The sequence below is a fragment of the Leptopilina heterotoma genome, unplaced genomic scaffold (genome assembly GCF_015476425.1).
Source record: "Leptopilina heterotoma isolate Lh14 unplaced genomic scaffold, ASM1547642v1 Lhet_256, whole genome shotgun sequence".
NCBI classification, from domain to species: Eukaryota; Metazoa; Arthropoda; class Insecta; order Hymenoptera; family Figitidae; genus Leptopilina; species Leptopilina heterotoma.
The window spans coordinates 129,525-146,008 of NW_025110968.1; the positions used below are offsets into that span (position 1 = coordinate 129,525).

At 33.5% G+C, this 16,484-nt stretch overlaps 1 protein-coding gene across 2 annotated transcripts in view; it reads right to left on the reverse strand.

Moving 5' to 3' along the window:
- The window catches only part of LOC122503297 (HEAT repeat-containing protein 6), a 345,658-nt gene that overhangs the window by 63,262 nt on the left and 265,912 nt on the right, over window positions 1-16,484 (reverse strand). For both annotated transcript variants that reach the window (XM_043613780.1, XM_043613778.1), the window contains exons 8-9: window positions 1,178-1,397; window positions 982-1,059 (exon numbers count right to left, since the gene is read on the reverse strand). In XM_043613780.1, coding sequence (XP_043469715.1) covers window positions 982-1,059; window positions 1,178-1,397 — 298 coding nt within the window. The remainder of the gene's footprint in view (window positions 1-981; window positions 1,060-1,177; window positions 1,398-16,484) is intronic.

The window sequence follows — 16,484 nt, forward strand, 5'->3', positions numbered from 1 at the left end:
TTCACTATTAACACGAATAGTTCCATTGATTTCATGTGGCAGTTCTTTTAAATTAGACGTCTGCAAACACAGAGCTGTCAAACTCACGTTGTCACTCTCATTATTTTCAAGTTTTCCAATCTTAAACTGTTTTGAAAACTTTTCGAGGTTAATTTATTGAAAAAAGTTGTAAGTGATTTAACCTTTAATATCCAAAGATATCTTAGAGATGTTACTGGGCCATTAAGTGCCACATCCCACAGATATCCACAGGACATCCAACAAATATTCAGAAATATCCCCCAGACATTCTCAGGATATAAAAAGTCCCTTCTTTTAGGATATATGTTGAAATATCCATAAGATATTCCAGATATCTATAGATCTAACTGGACGTTATTTGGATATCCATAGATTATCATGTGCTGTACGGGACCTTATAATGGCTCGAGTAGTAGTACTCTTTATTTTTTAATTTAATTCTAGTTTTAAAAGTATTCAGTAATTTGACCTGAGCAAAGATTTTGGGTATCAGAAGAGGCCGTCTCGATTTCAAATACAGTTGGAGATAGTTTTGAATAGAGTTTTAGAGATTTGAGTCTTGCTAAATCTTTATTAACTAAAAAAATTTTGAAAATTTTCAGTAATTTCCAACCAATTCAGAATCATTTAAAATTTTTTGAATGATCCGCATAATTAGGGGTGTTTTGAGGGAGGTTGAGGACCCTTTCTGTAATAATTTTTTTCTCTAATTGTTTCATATATCTAAGGCCCCAGATTATTGCAGTATACAGTAAGCTACAAGCCTTAAAGCTATCAAAGAATTTATTGATTCGTTTTACGGAATTAGTTTGTTCATGGGCATTAACGGGTTAAATAATAGGACAACAAATATTACAGACAGTATTCATCAAGATATACTATTAAAAAATATGTAACACTATTTTAAGTATCACATAAATAATCATAACCTAGAGAAGAATTCATTTTAATTATACTTAACTGCCAGGAATTAGAAAGGATAGAATCTGGTTGTCGACTCATGACCAGCCCTAGAGCACGACATGCATTCCACTTAACCTGGAAAATATTCAATTTGCAAAACTGTTAATTACTCAAAATGACAAAATAACATCACCTATTTATTAAATGTGTTTAAAACATTTATCAATAAAAAACATACGTTAAATACTATTACCTTTTGGTCATTACTAAGAGTTGCACACTCAATTAGGGATTCTAAACCTTCCGACGTGTCACGTAATGCTTGACAATTAAAACTCAAATACAAAATACTTCCGATAACCCTTGTTATATTACATTTTACTTTGTCACTATCTTTTGCTGCCTTAACACTTGTTTCATATATTTTGGGTAGTAAAATGTTTATTTGTAATGATTCTAATTCTGCATTTTTCCTGAAATGTATAAAATTTATATAGTGCACACTTTATTTGCATATTAAGTAAAAAGCAGTACATATTGTTTATGTTGAACCTCTCTCGAGCTTTGGTCGAGTGATGTCGTTATTTCGTGAGCTCTTCCCAGTGGGCACAAAGACAAAAAACGTTCTTTAAACGTCTGTAGAACGTTTAATGTCTGACAATTTACGTTCAAAGAACATCCGAACGTTCCGAAACATTTTTGGAACAGTCGGACGTTCTTAAAACATAAATTGGCAGACATTAAACGTTCTACAGACGTTTAAAGAACGTTTTTTGTCTTTGTGCCCACTGGGTTGTTATTGAAAATTTATTTGATGTATTATTAATCTGTCAGTTTTGAAATTTTTATAGTGATATTAGTTTTTTTCTCTTTTTTTGACAATTTTATTATGCAGTTCCCTCTTATGGTGTGCTAACATTTTTGTTTTGCTGAGTGAAATAAAGAAGGTGCAGTGTTTAAGAGAAGTAAAGAAAAAATTTTTTTATCCCACATGCACAAAAATGGCGCTTTTAGATATCTGACGACAGAGAGTAAAGTCACTCAGTCACTTGTTCGACCATATGAAAATAGCGTTTATTTTCTCCCATGTGCAAAAATAACAGTTGATCCCATGCGTTATTTTTGCCCAAGGAAGAAATTGGCCGCCATTTTCATATAAGTAGAACAAGTGAATGACTTTTACTCCCTGTCGTCTGCTATCTGAAATCGCCACTTTTATGCTTTAGGAATAAAAAATATCGTAAGTAACATGGGAATAAAGGCAGCCAATTTGTTTACGATGATTTTTGTGACAGTCGTTCCGGTCTCAGGGCGCCTACGGCGCCCTCGATCGTAAGCAAGTGGCTGCCTTTTATACCCTAGTTGCTTAATATTATACTATTTCACGCTGTGCGTCTAAATTCTGTTCCAAACTCTATCTGTTTTGATCGTCTTTGAATCACTAGGGGAGCTTCGCGCGCAAACCCGCTAACTATTTTTTATATTTATTTTAATTTTTCAAATCATGTTCTCTTAATATAAAGGCATAGTAATAAGTTAGAATAAATTATAACAGGAGATATTAAAGAAGAGCACTAATAGAGAATTCTACTTTACGGATATGGTTATAGTTTTAACTTTTTCAAGTTTGACACTCCTCATAGTAAATTTGTTCATTCTTTTTTCTCAGTGTCAAAGGTATTATAGGGCCCCTTTTTACTTGTAGTTTAAAAAATACGTTAATTCTGACATAAATGTTGACGTAATGTAGGGGCCATTATTTAGCCATTTATGACCTGTAAGTAAAGGAAAATGGCAAATTACTTAAAGATTACGACGTAATGTAATAGACGCTTGTGGGCCTCATTTTTACCCGTAGGTCAAAACTGACTTAAAAAATTTTGAGGGAACAGTAGGTCAGAGGGAATTTTCTTGTCAATTTTTGACGTGTTGGTCAAAACTGCCCTTAAAATTGACCTAAGCTTTGAGAGAATGTCAGATCAGAGGGAGATTAGCGTCAAATTTTAACTTGTAGGAAAAACTGCCATTTAAAATTAACCTAAATTTTGAGGACAGAAAATTAATTTTAATAGAATTTTTTAACCTACAGATTAGCTCAGTCGGATAGATGCCTGGCGTTGGCGGTCGTTTAAGGACCAAGGGTATAAGTATCCTTGGTTCGCGCCCACTTGGCTTGGTATTTTTCCGGCACGTGAGACAATCTGAGCGGGAGGTTTGACGTCGAGGTATAATGATGTGCACCGTCGATTATTGTCCGGTACACACCATTAGAACTCGACTGTCGATAAACCGGTTGTACTCAGAGAGGTTTTCTACAGTTTCCCTCTTCTCTGGCGAGAAAACCCATTGACGGGTGGTCCAGGCGTAATGCGAGGACTCCTAATAAAGTCGGCTGTAGACGCAAAAATTAGGTTAATATATAGAAAAATTTCTAAAGTAGAATGGTTATGCTTAATCCAAAAAAGTATTTCTCGGGGACTCTTGTCGAAGTGCGTAAGGCCAATAGGGCAGGAGTATAAACAATAAAAAAAATAGAATTTTTAAAAATAGATGTTAATTTATAACATCTTTTATTGCTTGAAACTTAATATTAAAATTTAGGTGAAACTTCTTTTAACCTTTTAACCTTTTTTTTAAAGGTCGAAAATTTCGTCAAATTTTAATATAAGGGAACGACCTCTTGAAGTATCCTAATTTGCTTTTTTGATGTGTAGGTTAAAAAATATGTAAAATTTGATCCAAATTTTGAGTGAAGGTCAGGTCAGAGGGAGTTTTTTCGACAATTTTGAGGGTAGAGGGAATTGTTTGTAAATTTTTGACCTGTAATTTAAAACTTCCCTTAAATTTGACATATATTTTATGGGCAGAGGTAATTGTTTGTCAATTTTTAACGCTTAGGTCAAAACTGCCCTTAAAATTGGCCTAAATTTTGAGGACAGAGCGATAAGTTTGTCAATGTTTGACTTCTAAGTCAAAACTACCCTTAAAATTGACTTAAATTTTGAGGGCAGAGAGGGGTTAGTTTGTCAATTTTTTACCTGTAGGTTGAATCTGCCCTTAAAATTGACCTACATTTTGAGGGCAGAGGGAATTGTTTGTCAATTTTTTACCTGTAGGTTAAAACTGCCCTTCAAATTGACCTAAATTTTAAGGGCAGAGGGATTAGTTTGTCAATTTTTTACCTGTAGGTTAAAACTGCCCTTAAAGTTGACCTAAGTTTTGAGGGCAGAGGAATTAGTTTGTCAATTTTTGACCTCTAGGTTAAAACTGCCATTAAAATTGACCTGCATTTAGGTCAATTGTAACTTGTTTTTGACGATGGACCTACCATGGCAGTGGGCCAACCTTGACTATGTGCCCCCTACTATAAGAGGTCCTTAGAAATCCTGACTCTGCGACGGCGGCGAAATGTTTTTATATAATAGGGAGAGATTTATATATAAATTGTAACCATGTCAATTCTGACATTCTTTAGATTCCTCGACCGTGATGATGTGGATGTGAGGCCCCTTTTTTATTATAAATTGTAAAAACCAAAAGGGTAAAATAGCATAATTATGCCACAGAACAAATCTCAAATTATAAGAATAAAGTGAATCTTGATAGTTCAACTGTAATGAGTCTGAGAGCATATCTTGCCTATATCGAGAATTAAAGAAAGTAGTCTGCCTTCTTTTTTGTTTATTTTATTTTAAGCTCGCTGGACGCTGCCTTTCAAAGACGTGAGACTATAACAAATTCACTTGGTTCTCAGTTCCGGAGTGAGAAGAACCAGAGGCACAACTTGAGGGCGTCTTAAGTCAAGGGACAAGAAACAAAAGCATAAAGAGCCGAAAATTATTTCGGCTTTATAATAAATATTACTTCATAGTAATTATTGTATTTAAATTGTTAACCTATACATGACTCCGGAGTCTCAATAACGGCCAGTCCGAAATTAGTTGTTGTCTCACTAAACATAAGATAGTTAGCGCCGGTAGGACCGCAACCCGTCAATCAGTCTAATAAATTAGAATAGCACTTTATCGACAGGGTTGTGCCCTACTGAAATAATGTATCCAGCGAGGTTAGGCCGACGGGCGATCGACGCCCCTCGGCCTTCACATCTGTAACGTCACGGTGGACGGATCTCAAAATTAAAGAGAAAATTATAAGAGTATTAAAATAATTGAAAGAAAGCAGAAATTATAAATAAGCAAAAGGTCCATAAATAATTGGAAATAAATAAAGGACAATCAACATTATTAATAATGGCGGTGAGTCAGAATTTTGGTTTACGTCAATAATTTATTAAATTGATAATAAAATTGAATTTGCTCTCAGACCTAGTAACGGACTTGGCCTTATTAATTTCTTTAAAGAGACAATTTATGTTATTTTCTTTCTTTATTCTGAATAAATGTGATTATTTGTGTTGTTAATAAAGTGTTTTATTTCTTATTAATTAACAAAGAAAGTCACCTTACGAATTCACCTCCGGTCGGGTAATGATAAAATTCTAAATAAGGATAATAAATATGGCTAGATTTTAGACTTAAATTGAATAAAGGCAGCCAGGCGCTCAAATCATTAAAGATCGCCTTTATAACTTGTCACTTAAATTGAGAACTTTTCCCTTTTTCAATAAATCTAATTACAGTTATTATTGAATTATAATAAAATAAAATAATTTGTATTGAGAGAAAAGTGACAGGCTATAAAATAAATGATGACACACGTTAATACTTCTGTTCTTGAGAAACAGAGATGGAATAATTTGTTTTCATCGATGGATAGGCTTACAGAATCGAACAATGAGTTGCGTAATGAGATTCGATCAAATACAAATAAGCTTGAGTCTATGGGCTATCAACTGAACAACCTTAAAACCAGAGTGACTTCTACAGATAAAAGATTGTCAATTGCGGAAAATTCTAATCTTGCTAAAAACATAATTTTGTTTATGCTGGAGGACTCGGAGGAAATAAACAGAAACCTTTTTAATGCAGTTACTGATGTGTTCAACAGCGTGGGTCTCCAAATTCCAGACGTTGCTCTGGATGACATTTTCCGCTTAGGAAAAAATGTAGGTAGCCGCCCTGTAATGATTAAATTCATCGCTACCAGATGGGTCAAGGTCGTCTTCACAAATGTCGAAGAGCTTAAGAAATTAAATCTCATTATTTCAAATGATCGTTCTCAGGAAGATCACCAAACTCGTCGCCGTCTATTAACTACGGTACATAGCATCAAGGACGCAGGATATAAGGCTGCATTAAAAGGCGAGAAAGTTTTCGTTGACAATGTTCTGGTTTCGTCAAATGAAATTGAAGCTTTGCTTAAAAAAATGGTATCTCAGAAATGGAAGAGAATAAAGAACCTAATGCATCTTCAACAACCCCGACATCGAATAAGCGAAAAAAAGTGCTAATTCGGTAGGACGCCCTTCTAAAGTTAAAAAGGACTTAATCGCTCCGCGTAAAAACAATTTACTTAGCAATTTTTTAAAACCTGTTAATACGAGCATTCAGGATTCGCTTAATTCAAATGAACGAAGCTGCCTCAGAGGGCAGGAATCACCGGAAAAGGAATAGCAGCGAGAGGGAATCTGCAATAGAGAGAGAGAGAGAGTTCAATATTAACCCGTCGGCCACCTTACCAAGTCAAATCAAGATTATTTTTTGGGATGTACACGGCTTTAACAACATTTCGGACATTAAAAAAAATTAATTGTTTATTTTTTATTTATTTGTTTATACACCCATCTTAAGCCTACAATCTTGGCTATACAAGTGTTTTTACAACCGTAGAACATTCCTTACAAACATTTCTTAATACTAAATTTTTGCGCCTACAGAGCGACTTGAAAATTAGGAGTACTCGCATTTGCCTGAACCACCCGTCTAATGGGTTTTCTCGCCAGTGGAAAGGGAAACTGTAGAAAACCTCTCCGAGTACAACTGGTTTATCGACAGTCGAATTCTAATGGTGTGTACCGGACAATAATCGACGGTGCACATCATTAGAATTCGACGTCAAACCTCCCGCTCAGATTATCTCACGTGCCGGAAAAATCCCAGGCTAATGGGCGCGAACCAAGTACCCTTGGTCCGCCCACCGAGCCAGGCATTTATCCGACCGAGCCAATCTGTCAGTATTAATTGTTTATAAAAAATTCATTAAGGGGTAACACTACCCTAGAGTCAGAAAAAGAGACCTATATCTTTGATGATTTGTTTTGAGAAAATGGAAACTAGAATAGGATTTCTTTTTGGACGGTTTATTAAATACATATTGAAGAGTAGAAAAAAAAATTTTATTAAAAATTTTATAACAAAATGGCGGCGGTAAATTTCATAGTAAAAATCGACTATTTTCTTTACGGCCGGAAAGATTTCTTGAACAGTTTAAGTCCTAAAACACAAAATAAAGAAATTTTATAATCTATATAATATAAACTTGAAAAGTACATAGGATTTTTTTAATTGGATGTAAACTTTAATTTTTATAAACAATTTAATTTTTATTTTTTGTCGAAAAATTGATAATTTTACTAAAAAAGAGCACCATTTCTACAAAAATTGATATAAAAAAAACTCCTATGTACTTTTCAAGTTTATATTATATAGATTATAAAATTTCTTTGTTTTCTGTTCCAGGACTTAAACTTTTCAAGAAACCTTTCCGGCCGTTTTGGTAAAAAAAAAATAGTCGATTTTTCCTATGCAATTTACCGCCGCCATTTTGTTATAAAATTTTTAATAAAAATTTTTTTTCTACTCTTCAATATGTATTTAATAAACCCTTCAAAAAGAAATCCTATTCGAGTTTCCATTTTCTCAAAACAAATCATCAAAGATATAGGTCTCTTTTTCTGACTCTAGGGTAGTGTTACCCCTTAAATAATTATTAAAAAATAAACTTTAAAAAAATTTTCTAATTCTGAACGAAAGTATATTTTATCCCCTTTATATTCCCGCTTGGTTCATTTAAATCGGTTCATTCATTTAGGAGAAATCAAATTTTGTTTAAAAAGTTGCAAAGAAATTAATTTTGCAATAACTTTAATAAAAAATAATTTTTTTTTCTGTTTTTTGTTTTTTTGTTTTTTACACATTCTTAAGGCCAAATAGAAATGTTTTTTCGATTTAAAAAGAATATTTTTTATTTTCTGTTAAAATTTCACGAATTCCGACCCAGGGGGAAGTTCTAAGTCCATACTTATTTTTATTGTTTGTAGCTGACATTGATCAATTTTTCATTGAAAAAGGATGTAGGGGTCTTGCGATTGATAGTAGTAATGAAGTTTTGGTCTTGGGATATGCGGATGACCTTGTCTTTTTGTCTGACACCCCTGTGGAACTCTCGAGAAAACTAAAAGCGCTAAAAGAATACTGTGCCTTAAATAGGCTGACAGTTAACATGCAAAAAACAAAAATTGTGATCTTTACAAGATCAGGAAATTCTAGAGCTAAAAGGTTTAAAGCTTTTGAATTTGGCGAAGAGCACATAGAAGTTGTTAATCAATATGTTTATTTGGGGATCACGTTTTCTAACTCGGGCTCTTTTTTCCCAGCTGCATCTGAAGCTATCAACACGGCAAATACTGCATGTTGGTGGCATCTTGAGAGTTGCTCGTTCTTTGGGGGTAGTTTCCTGGAAGTCCTATACGAGAAAAAAATGTTTGACCGAGTCTAAGAGTCTGTTAATTTATCCTCATTTAACTCTTCAAAAAGGAAAAAAGGGACACTTCTTTAAAAAGGGACACAGTTCTACTTACTCTCTCGTTTACCGTTGGTTTTTAAAAGAATTTTTTCCCAGGTCAATATGTTTATAAAATTATTCATCCCCTGATGAGGAACTATATATAGTTCGAAACTAGTTGGGATTAATAAATTAATTAATAATAATAATTAATAAATTAATAATTAATTAATAATAATAATAAATTAATAAATTTTATTAAATAAAAAAAACTGTATCTAGGCCTTCTCATTACTTAACAAATTAATTAATACGGTCAAACAAAAACAAAAATTACAAAATATAAATTATTTTGTTAATATTTTCCATAATACAATTTTCCATCTTACAACTTAATAATAACATTACCACATCCTTACCATTTAAACTTACTACAGCCTTTATTGTGTCACACAACTCGACACAGAAAATTAGATTCTGCAAATCGGTCCGACTGGAGAGAGGCGGTGTAATATGCCTCTTAATTTTATTTCTATCGATAGTTTTCACAAAAGACAAGGTGAAGTGCACAAGTTTAATTATTTTATCATAGTGATTGACCCGAATATTAAGACCAGATCAAATATGAGGAGCATCCAGACAAATTCAACTTATAAAACATTTCCTGGGAAACTGCATCGAAGATTTGTAGCATCGACGAAAATATTAAAATTGTTTGGATGTATATAAAGATCTGTGTTGGTTGATTGATAAATAATAAATTTGAGTTTAATTGTCATCGTTGCTGCTTTCTGACTCACCACTTAATAGTATATTAAGCAACAAGGGTATAAAGGCAGCCATTTGTTTACGGTGATTTTTGTGACACGAGTGGAGGTCGAGGGCGCCGTAGGCGCCCTGAGACCGAAACGACTGTCACAAAAATCATCGTAAACAAATTGGCTGCCTTTATTCCCGTGTTACTTACGATATTTTTTATTCCTAATGCACAAAAGTGGCGATTTCAGATAGCAGACGACAGGGAGTAAAAGTCATTCACTTGTTCGACTTATATGAAAATGGCGGCCGTTTTCTCCCATGGGCAAAAATAACGCATGGGATCAGCTGTTATGTTTGCCTCTTGGGAGAAAATGGACGCCATTTTCATATGGTCGAACAAATGAGTGACTTTACTCCCTGTCGTCAGCTATCTAAAAGCGCCATTTTTGTGCATGTGGGATAAAAAATAATATTTTGTCCTTTCTTAAAAAAGACATGGAGTGGAAAGGTCGAATGTATCGAAAAGTATCGAAGTAAAGAATGGGCAATGAGAATGTAAAATCTTAATAGAAGGGTGTTTTTAAAATTGTTTGTACATGTGAAGGTGGCGCTGCAGTCGTATGTTATTTAAAAAGAGCGCGAATATATAAATTTTATTTTTGTTAAGAGAAAGTACTCATAATAAATCTTATTTTGCATTGTCAAAAAAAACATCAACATTTCAAATATAAATAAGCAAATTATTAACTGAAAAAATTTAAATATTATTATTAATGAAATAATGGACTTGGACAATGGACATATAAAAACTAGCACCGTAGACGGCCGCTTGCGGCCGTCGGAGGAGCTAGTTTGTTTAAAAATTATATTTTACCTATCTAGAATAAAATAAAATATTACAAATGACGCCTAACAAAAAATTAGGTGAGAAGAATGTGAGGGGGAATAGGAAATGATTAAAACAATAAAGGATAGTAATGAAAATGTAAGTTCAGGAAAATTATATTCAGAATTAACAGATCAAGACAATTTTTGTCAGTTTTCAATCAAATTTAGAAGTAAAACAAACGAATGATAGCGAAAAGTCAAGAGCAATTAGTAATGAAAAGAAAATAAACTTTAATTCTAAAATTACTATACGAATAATTCAGTAGAATGTATGATTAATTTAACCCTTTCACACCCAGGCAAAGATTTTCAAAATTTCCAAAATTTAAAATGGTGGATCCAAGATGGCTGAAGACAAATGTAAAAAATAATAGGATTAACATGAAAATTGTTACTCGGGGGTTGTCGGGGTCTATGATTACGAAGATGACATCAGTTTTTAAAAATTAAAAATAGCGGATCCAATATAGCGGACGATTTTTTAAAAATTATTTAGTTTTACCTGAAACTTGTCACTCGGGGGTTTTAGGGATCGCTGATGACAATTCTGATATTAGTTTTTAAAAATTCAAAATGGCGGATGAATTTTTACAAAATTGATCCAATTGACCTTAAAGTTGGTTCTCGGGTGAACCCAGGTCACTGATTACAAATTCAGTGATAGTTTTTTAAAATTCAAAATGGCGTTTGCAATATGGTTGATGAGATTTTTCGAAATTTATTTAGATTTGCTTGATGCTTATTGTCAAGAGTTAATGCTTTTTAGAAATCTAAGATCAATTGGATAATTGTAAAAACTGAGTTGCCGACTAATTAGAAATTTTTGTTGTAAAATTAGCAGGAGTTTTATAATAAACATATTCCAGTTTATTAATTTTAAAAATTTCTCCCCTAATTATTAATCCACAATCTAAATTTAAAAATAAACTAAAGGTTGGTAATCAGGGACCACAACAACCTCCGAGTAACAAATTTCGTGACAATCTAATTATTTTTTACATTTGTCATCTGTCATATTGCATCCGCAATTTCGAATTTTTAAAAACCAACATTAGATTCGTCATCAGCGATCCCAAAAACCCCCTAGTGACAAGTTTCAGGTAAAACTAAATAATTTTTAAAAAATCGGCTATTTTGAATTTTAAAAAACTAACATCAGATTCGTCATCAGCGATCCCAAAAACCTCCGAGTGACAAGTTTCAGGTAAAACTAGCCAATTTAAAAAAATCTTCCGCCATATTAGATCAGCCGTTTTGAATTTTTGAAAAGTGATGTCATATTCGTAATCAGCGACCCCAAAAACCCCCGAGTGATAAGTTTCATGTAAAACTAAACAATTTTTAAAAAATCGTCTGCCAAATTGGATCCGCCATTTTGAATTTTTAGAAACTGATGTCATATTCGTAATCAGCGACCCAAAAACTCCCGAGTGATAAATTTCATGTAAAACTAAACAATTTTTTAAAAATTGTCTGACATATTGGATCCGCCATTTTGAATTTTTAGAAACTGATGTCATGTTCGTAATCAGCGACCCTAAAAACCCTCGAGTAACAATTTTCAGTCGATTTTAAAATGTTTAAAAAATTCGTGGTTTTTAACAGTAATTTATGAATTTTTTAACATGATCTAGGTAAATTCTTCCTGAAGAGAACGCACTAAATTTGACTCAAGAATATTAATTTTCGTCAAAGATATTGAGGTTTTTGTAGGTGGGACGTATACGTCCCATGGGCGTGAAAGGGTTAAAAGAATATTTAGATTTGAAAAATATTAAAGATGATGGCATACCTTTGATAATTAGAAGATCGTTAAAGGGAAGAGCTAAGGTAAGGTGTTTTGCAAATTTGTATAAATGGAATAATTTTGATAAATTTGAAATAGATTTTAATGAGGAATTTGATTCTGTTGAATACAGAGCCGAGAAGACAATCGAATGGAGAAATACAAAATTTTTTGTTCAATATTTTTATGAGCAGGTGAGAGAATCGAATTACATAGATCCACCCTTATCTCAATATGCTAGGAATAATGCCATAGTCAGACAATTGCCTAGAAAAATTCAGGACACATTAGCTTGTAGTAAATTTGGAGAAACCTCACAAAGAGTAAAAACATTATCATGGCTCGATAACTCCAAAAGAGAAACTGATTCTCAATATCAAAAAAAGAAATATGGGGGATGGAAGAGAGATGAAGGGAGCAATCAGGATAGGAATGATAGTAGGAGTGAGAGATATTATAGGAATAAAAGTAGGAATGAAAGAGATAATAGGAATGATAGTAAGAGTAAAGGAAATGAAAGGAAATTAAAAAGTAAAGTAAAGAAAATAAGTAAAGGAATGAATGAAAGAAGAAATAATAATGATGGTAGAAGGTCAGATAGAGAGACAAATAATGAGAGATGGAGTGATTGGCGAAAAGGACAGAGAAATAGAAATGATAATTATGAGAATAGAAAATATAATAATTACGAAAATAGAAATAGACAAGAGGAATCGAGAAATAAGCAAGAGAATTGGCGCAGTAAAAACTAATAGACATGACAAACAAAATAAACAAGACAGCGCGTATAGGAGAAACAGAGTAGCAATACGTGAACAAGACAAATTGATACCGGATCACAATTAGAGTGTATTTCAGAAAAATGTCTTGATAAAATTAATCAAAAAAACATTACAACACTCCCGGTTGCAAATGTCAAAATTTCAGGGCCATTTAAAGGAAAACAATTAGTTATAAAGAAACAAGTTATGTTGAATGTAGAAATTGAAAATTAGGTAATTTGAACGTGTCTGTTAGTAATTTCGGATTTGTGTTACGATATAATTTTGGGCACAAATTGGTGTGGCGAAATTAAAGTTGAAATGTCGCATACAAATATAACAATCAAAATAAATAATAAATACTTGAAAAATCAAATGTCGTGTTCACGGAAGCATATAAAACGATAGAAATGAACAAACGCGAAATAAAAATTGTGTCAGAAAACATTGACTTATTTAAAAGAAACAGTGTAATCGAAATTTAGATATAACAAAGACGAAAATCAAATAGATGACGTAAGGATAAATATGGATCTTGACAAATACCACTGAAGCAAAGAGACAGCAGTTATTTAATTTGATAAAAAACATAGAAAATTATTTTCGGATAAACCGGGAATAAAGGGTTATAAACATGAAATCAAATTAAAAAATTAAAAAGCGTTTGCAAAAAGAAATTATCCGGTTCCACTTGCAAGACGACCGAAAGTTAGAGACAAGATAAAAAAATTAAAATAAGGAGAAATAATAGAGAAGGAGAAAAATCTGACGTTAATATTCGCTTATGTTTAGATGAAAGATTCATAAACGAAGTAATTCATTCTAAAACGGATGCGCCGCCAGAAATTAATGATATTCTACAAAGGTTTAAGGGTAAAAATTTTTTACGGTATCTGATTTAACATTATGCTATTTGCAGATACCTTTAAGCAAGGAATCACGAAAATATACAGCCTTTCTTTTTGAAGGAAAGGCATATCAATTTAAAAGGATTCTGTCAGGAAGAAATTAATGTTTTAGGTTTCATTTTGTCAGCTGAGGGAATCAAACCAGATCCGAAGCGTGTAAAATAGTTAAAAGAAATACCGATACCAAAAAATCGTCAAGAAGTAGAGATGTGCAAAAAGCTCGAATGGTCGAGCCGAGCCGGCTCGATGTATCGAGTACTCGAGTGACTTTGATTACACGAATAATTTTGAGTACTCGAGTGAATTCGACTACTCGAATTTTTCTTTACTCGAAGAAACTCCAGTACTCGAGTAAAATCGTGTACTCGAATGGATTCGAGCTTTTAAATTACTAAAAAAACTATTTAAGTAGAAAATTTCGAATTACTGAATCAATTTTAAAGTGTATTTCTATTTGCTAATTATAATATATGCAAAAATTATATGAATTTTCGCTAGAACTCGAATTTACTCTAGAGCTTGAAAAAATTCGAGTACTCAAATTCACTTGAGTGCTCGAAAAATTCGAGTACTCAAAAAAATTCAAATACTCGAAATTATTCGAGCTTTTTACACAGCTCGGCTCGGCTTGAACTCGGCTCGAGCTCGAACTGATTAGGCTCAGCTCGGCTCGAAAAATTAAAAGCTCGAAAAGCTCGATCGAGCTTCGAACTTTTTGCACACCTTTACCAAGAAGCAGAGAACTCTTTAGTTCTAAACTCCGTTTAGAGAACTTTTAATAAAAAAAATAAATTTTTGTTGGACACAAAAACATGACATAGATTTTAAAAAATTAAAAGAAAATTTTTTGAAAACTTGTTATAGTTGGTTACTTTGCAAGTTTTAATATTTGAGACAATTTTTCAATTCATTGCAAAATTAATCAAATATTAATAAACTTTGAAAATTCCTTTAAAGTGTAATTTTTACACTCACTTTTTCACTAATTTTGTTTCTTGTCCCACATAATATTATTTAATGTATATTATAATTCTGTCTAATATATTTTTACAATATATTAGATAGAATACCGAATATAACATTAAAGAATATTATAAAAGTAAATTTATTTATTTTTATTTAGCCTTAAATTAGATTTTTGTACCGGAGGTACGGTACAAAGTTGACGGTAAAAGGCAAAGTGGCACGGTGCGTCGCCTTTACGAGAGAGTCTGGAGACACGTCTGACTCGCCCTGTGTCTCCCGCTCGACTGATTCTCGCTCTTGAAACCTCAACCATACCGCGCTTGCGCGGAACGGGTGGGGGCAACTCACGCGCTGATTGGCTCTTGCCAAGGTGGAAGGGATGTCGCGGATGCTACTCAGTAGAGGAGCATAAATACCGCGCATTTTCCCTGACTCACTCTCTTACCTCGCCAGCCTTCGAAGGAGAAACACGTCTCTCACGCCGAGAGACACCGACGCCTGCGCGGCGTCGCTGACGCCACGCACTCTCGCCAACTGTCACTCTGCCGAGTGACGCTCTCAGCCGCCACTTCAACACCGACGCCTCGCCTGCCAAACCGTCAACTGCCTGCCGTCCTCTTAAGGGAAAAATATTTGTGAATAAATATTTTTATTTGGAATCAACGCCGTCTCATCTCTTTTCCGTTGGCCACGGAAGTATCACATCATTACAAACAACCTGTCCTTTTCAGGACAAACTAGTTCAATACATTGACAATTAGTCCTTTTCAGGACAAATTGTCAACCCAAATTCTACGTAAGATTACATATGAGTTAATTTGTCCTTTTCAGGATTAGTTAACTCTCGTAAGAATATTTTGTTTCAAACAAATGTATCATTACTTGTCAGGTCCATCAAGCAGCGAAAACCGGCTCCAGGGGACAGTACTTAAAACCTTGCTTAGGTTCAAGTACCCGACACCTGGAGTAGAACGGGTCCTCGTCTCTCCGAACCCTGCTTGGGTTTGAGGTCGACGTCACTGATCGGCTCTGTCCACTACTGCCTCTAATATAATCGAGTCCCCCCCCCCTCGTAATTCTCAATTCAATTTGTTTTTTTTTCACAATATTAATTTCACTTCCAAGTTTACATTTTTTTGTGCTTTCTTTCGCACCTTTGAGCCAGTCACTCACCACCACACAGTGACCGGTATCAAACTGTTACATTAGCTCATTATAATTTAGATCGCGTGTTTTTTCTTTTCTTTAAAGAAAAAAGGTTATGTGGGGTTAGTAGAATAAAAAAAAATATAAAATAAATTTAATAAACTGGCGGCCTACTGCCAACCCTGACCCACTAAAACCCGTAACCCTTCTTATGAAGCCCTTGACCCACCCTCGGAACTGTCGTACGACTTTAGCCTTTAAGGGCGGCGCTGCAACTCTGTCGCTATTGTGACTTTGTAACTTTCCTGCGATTCTCCTGCGTCAATAGTTAAAATTTAAAACTATTTCAATGTCAAAGAATAAAGAAACAAATGTTAAAAAGTGTTAAGAGATAAAATTGTAAACGGACATAAAAAACAGAAATGAATATATATCAAAAAATTCATAACTCCAAAATTTTGTCAATTAAACAAAAATAAAAAAATACGTATCTGTTTTTTTATACAGAATAGAAAAAAAATATTTTTGGACGATTTTAAAAAGTCGACTAAAATCTCACGTGGAATTGACAATATGCGCGATTCCATGTCAAGTGATCAAGGTGGAAAAAAATTTTCTCCAATCGTGCCTAAACTTGGGGCTTTTGTAGTACTAGTGGATAGT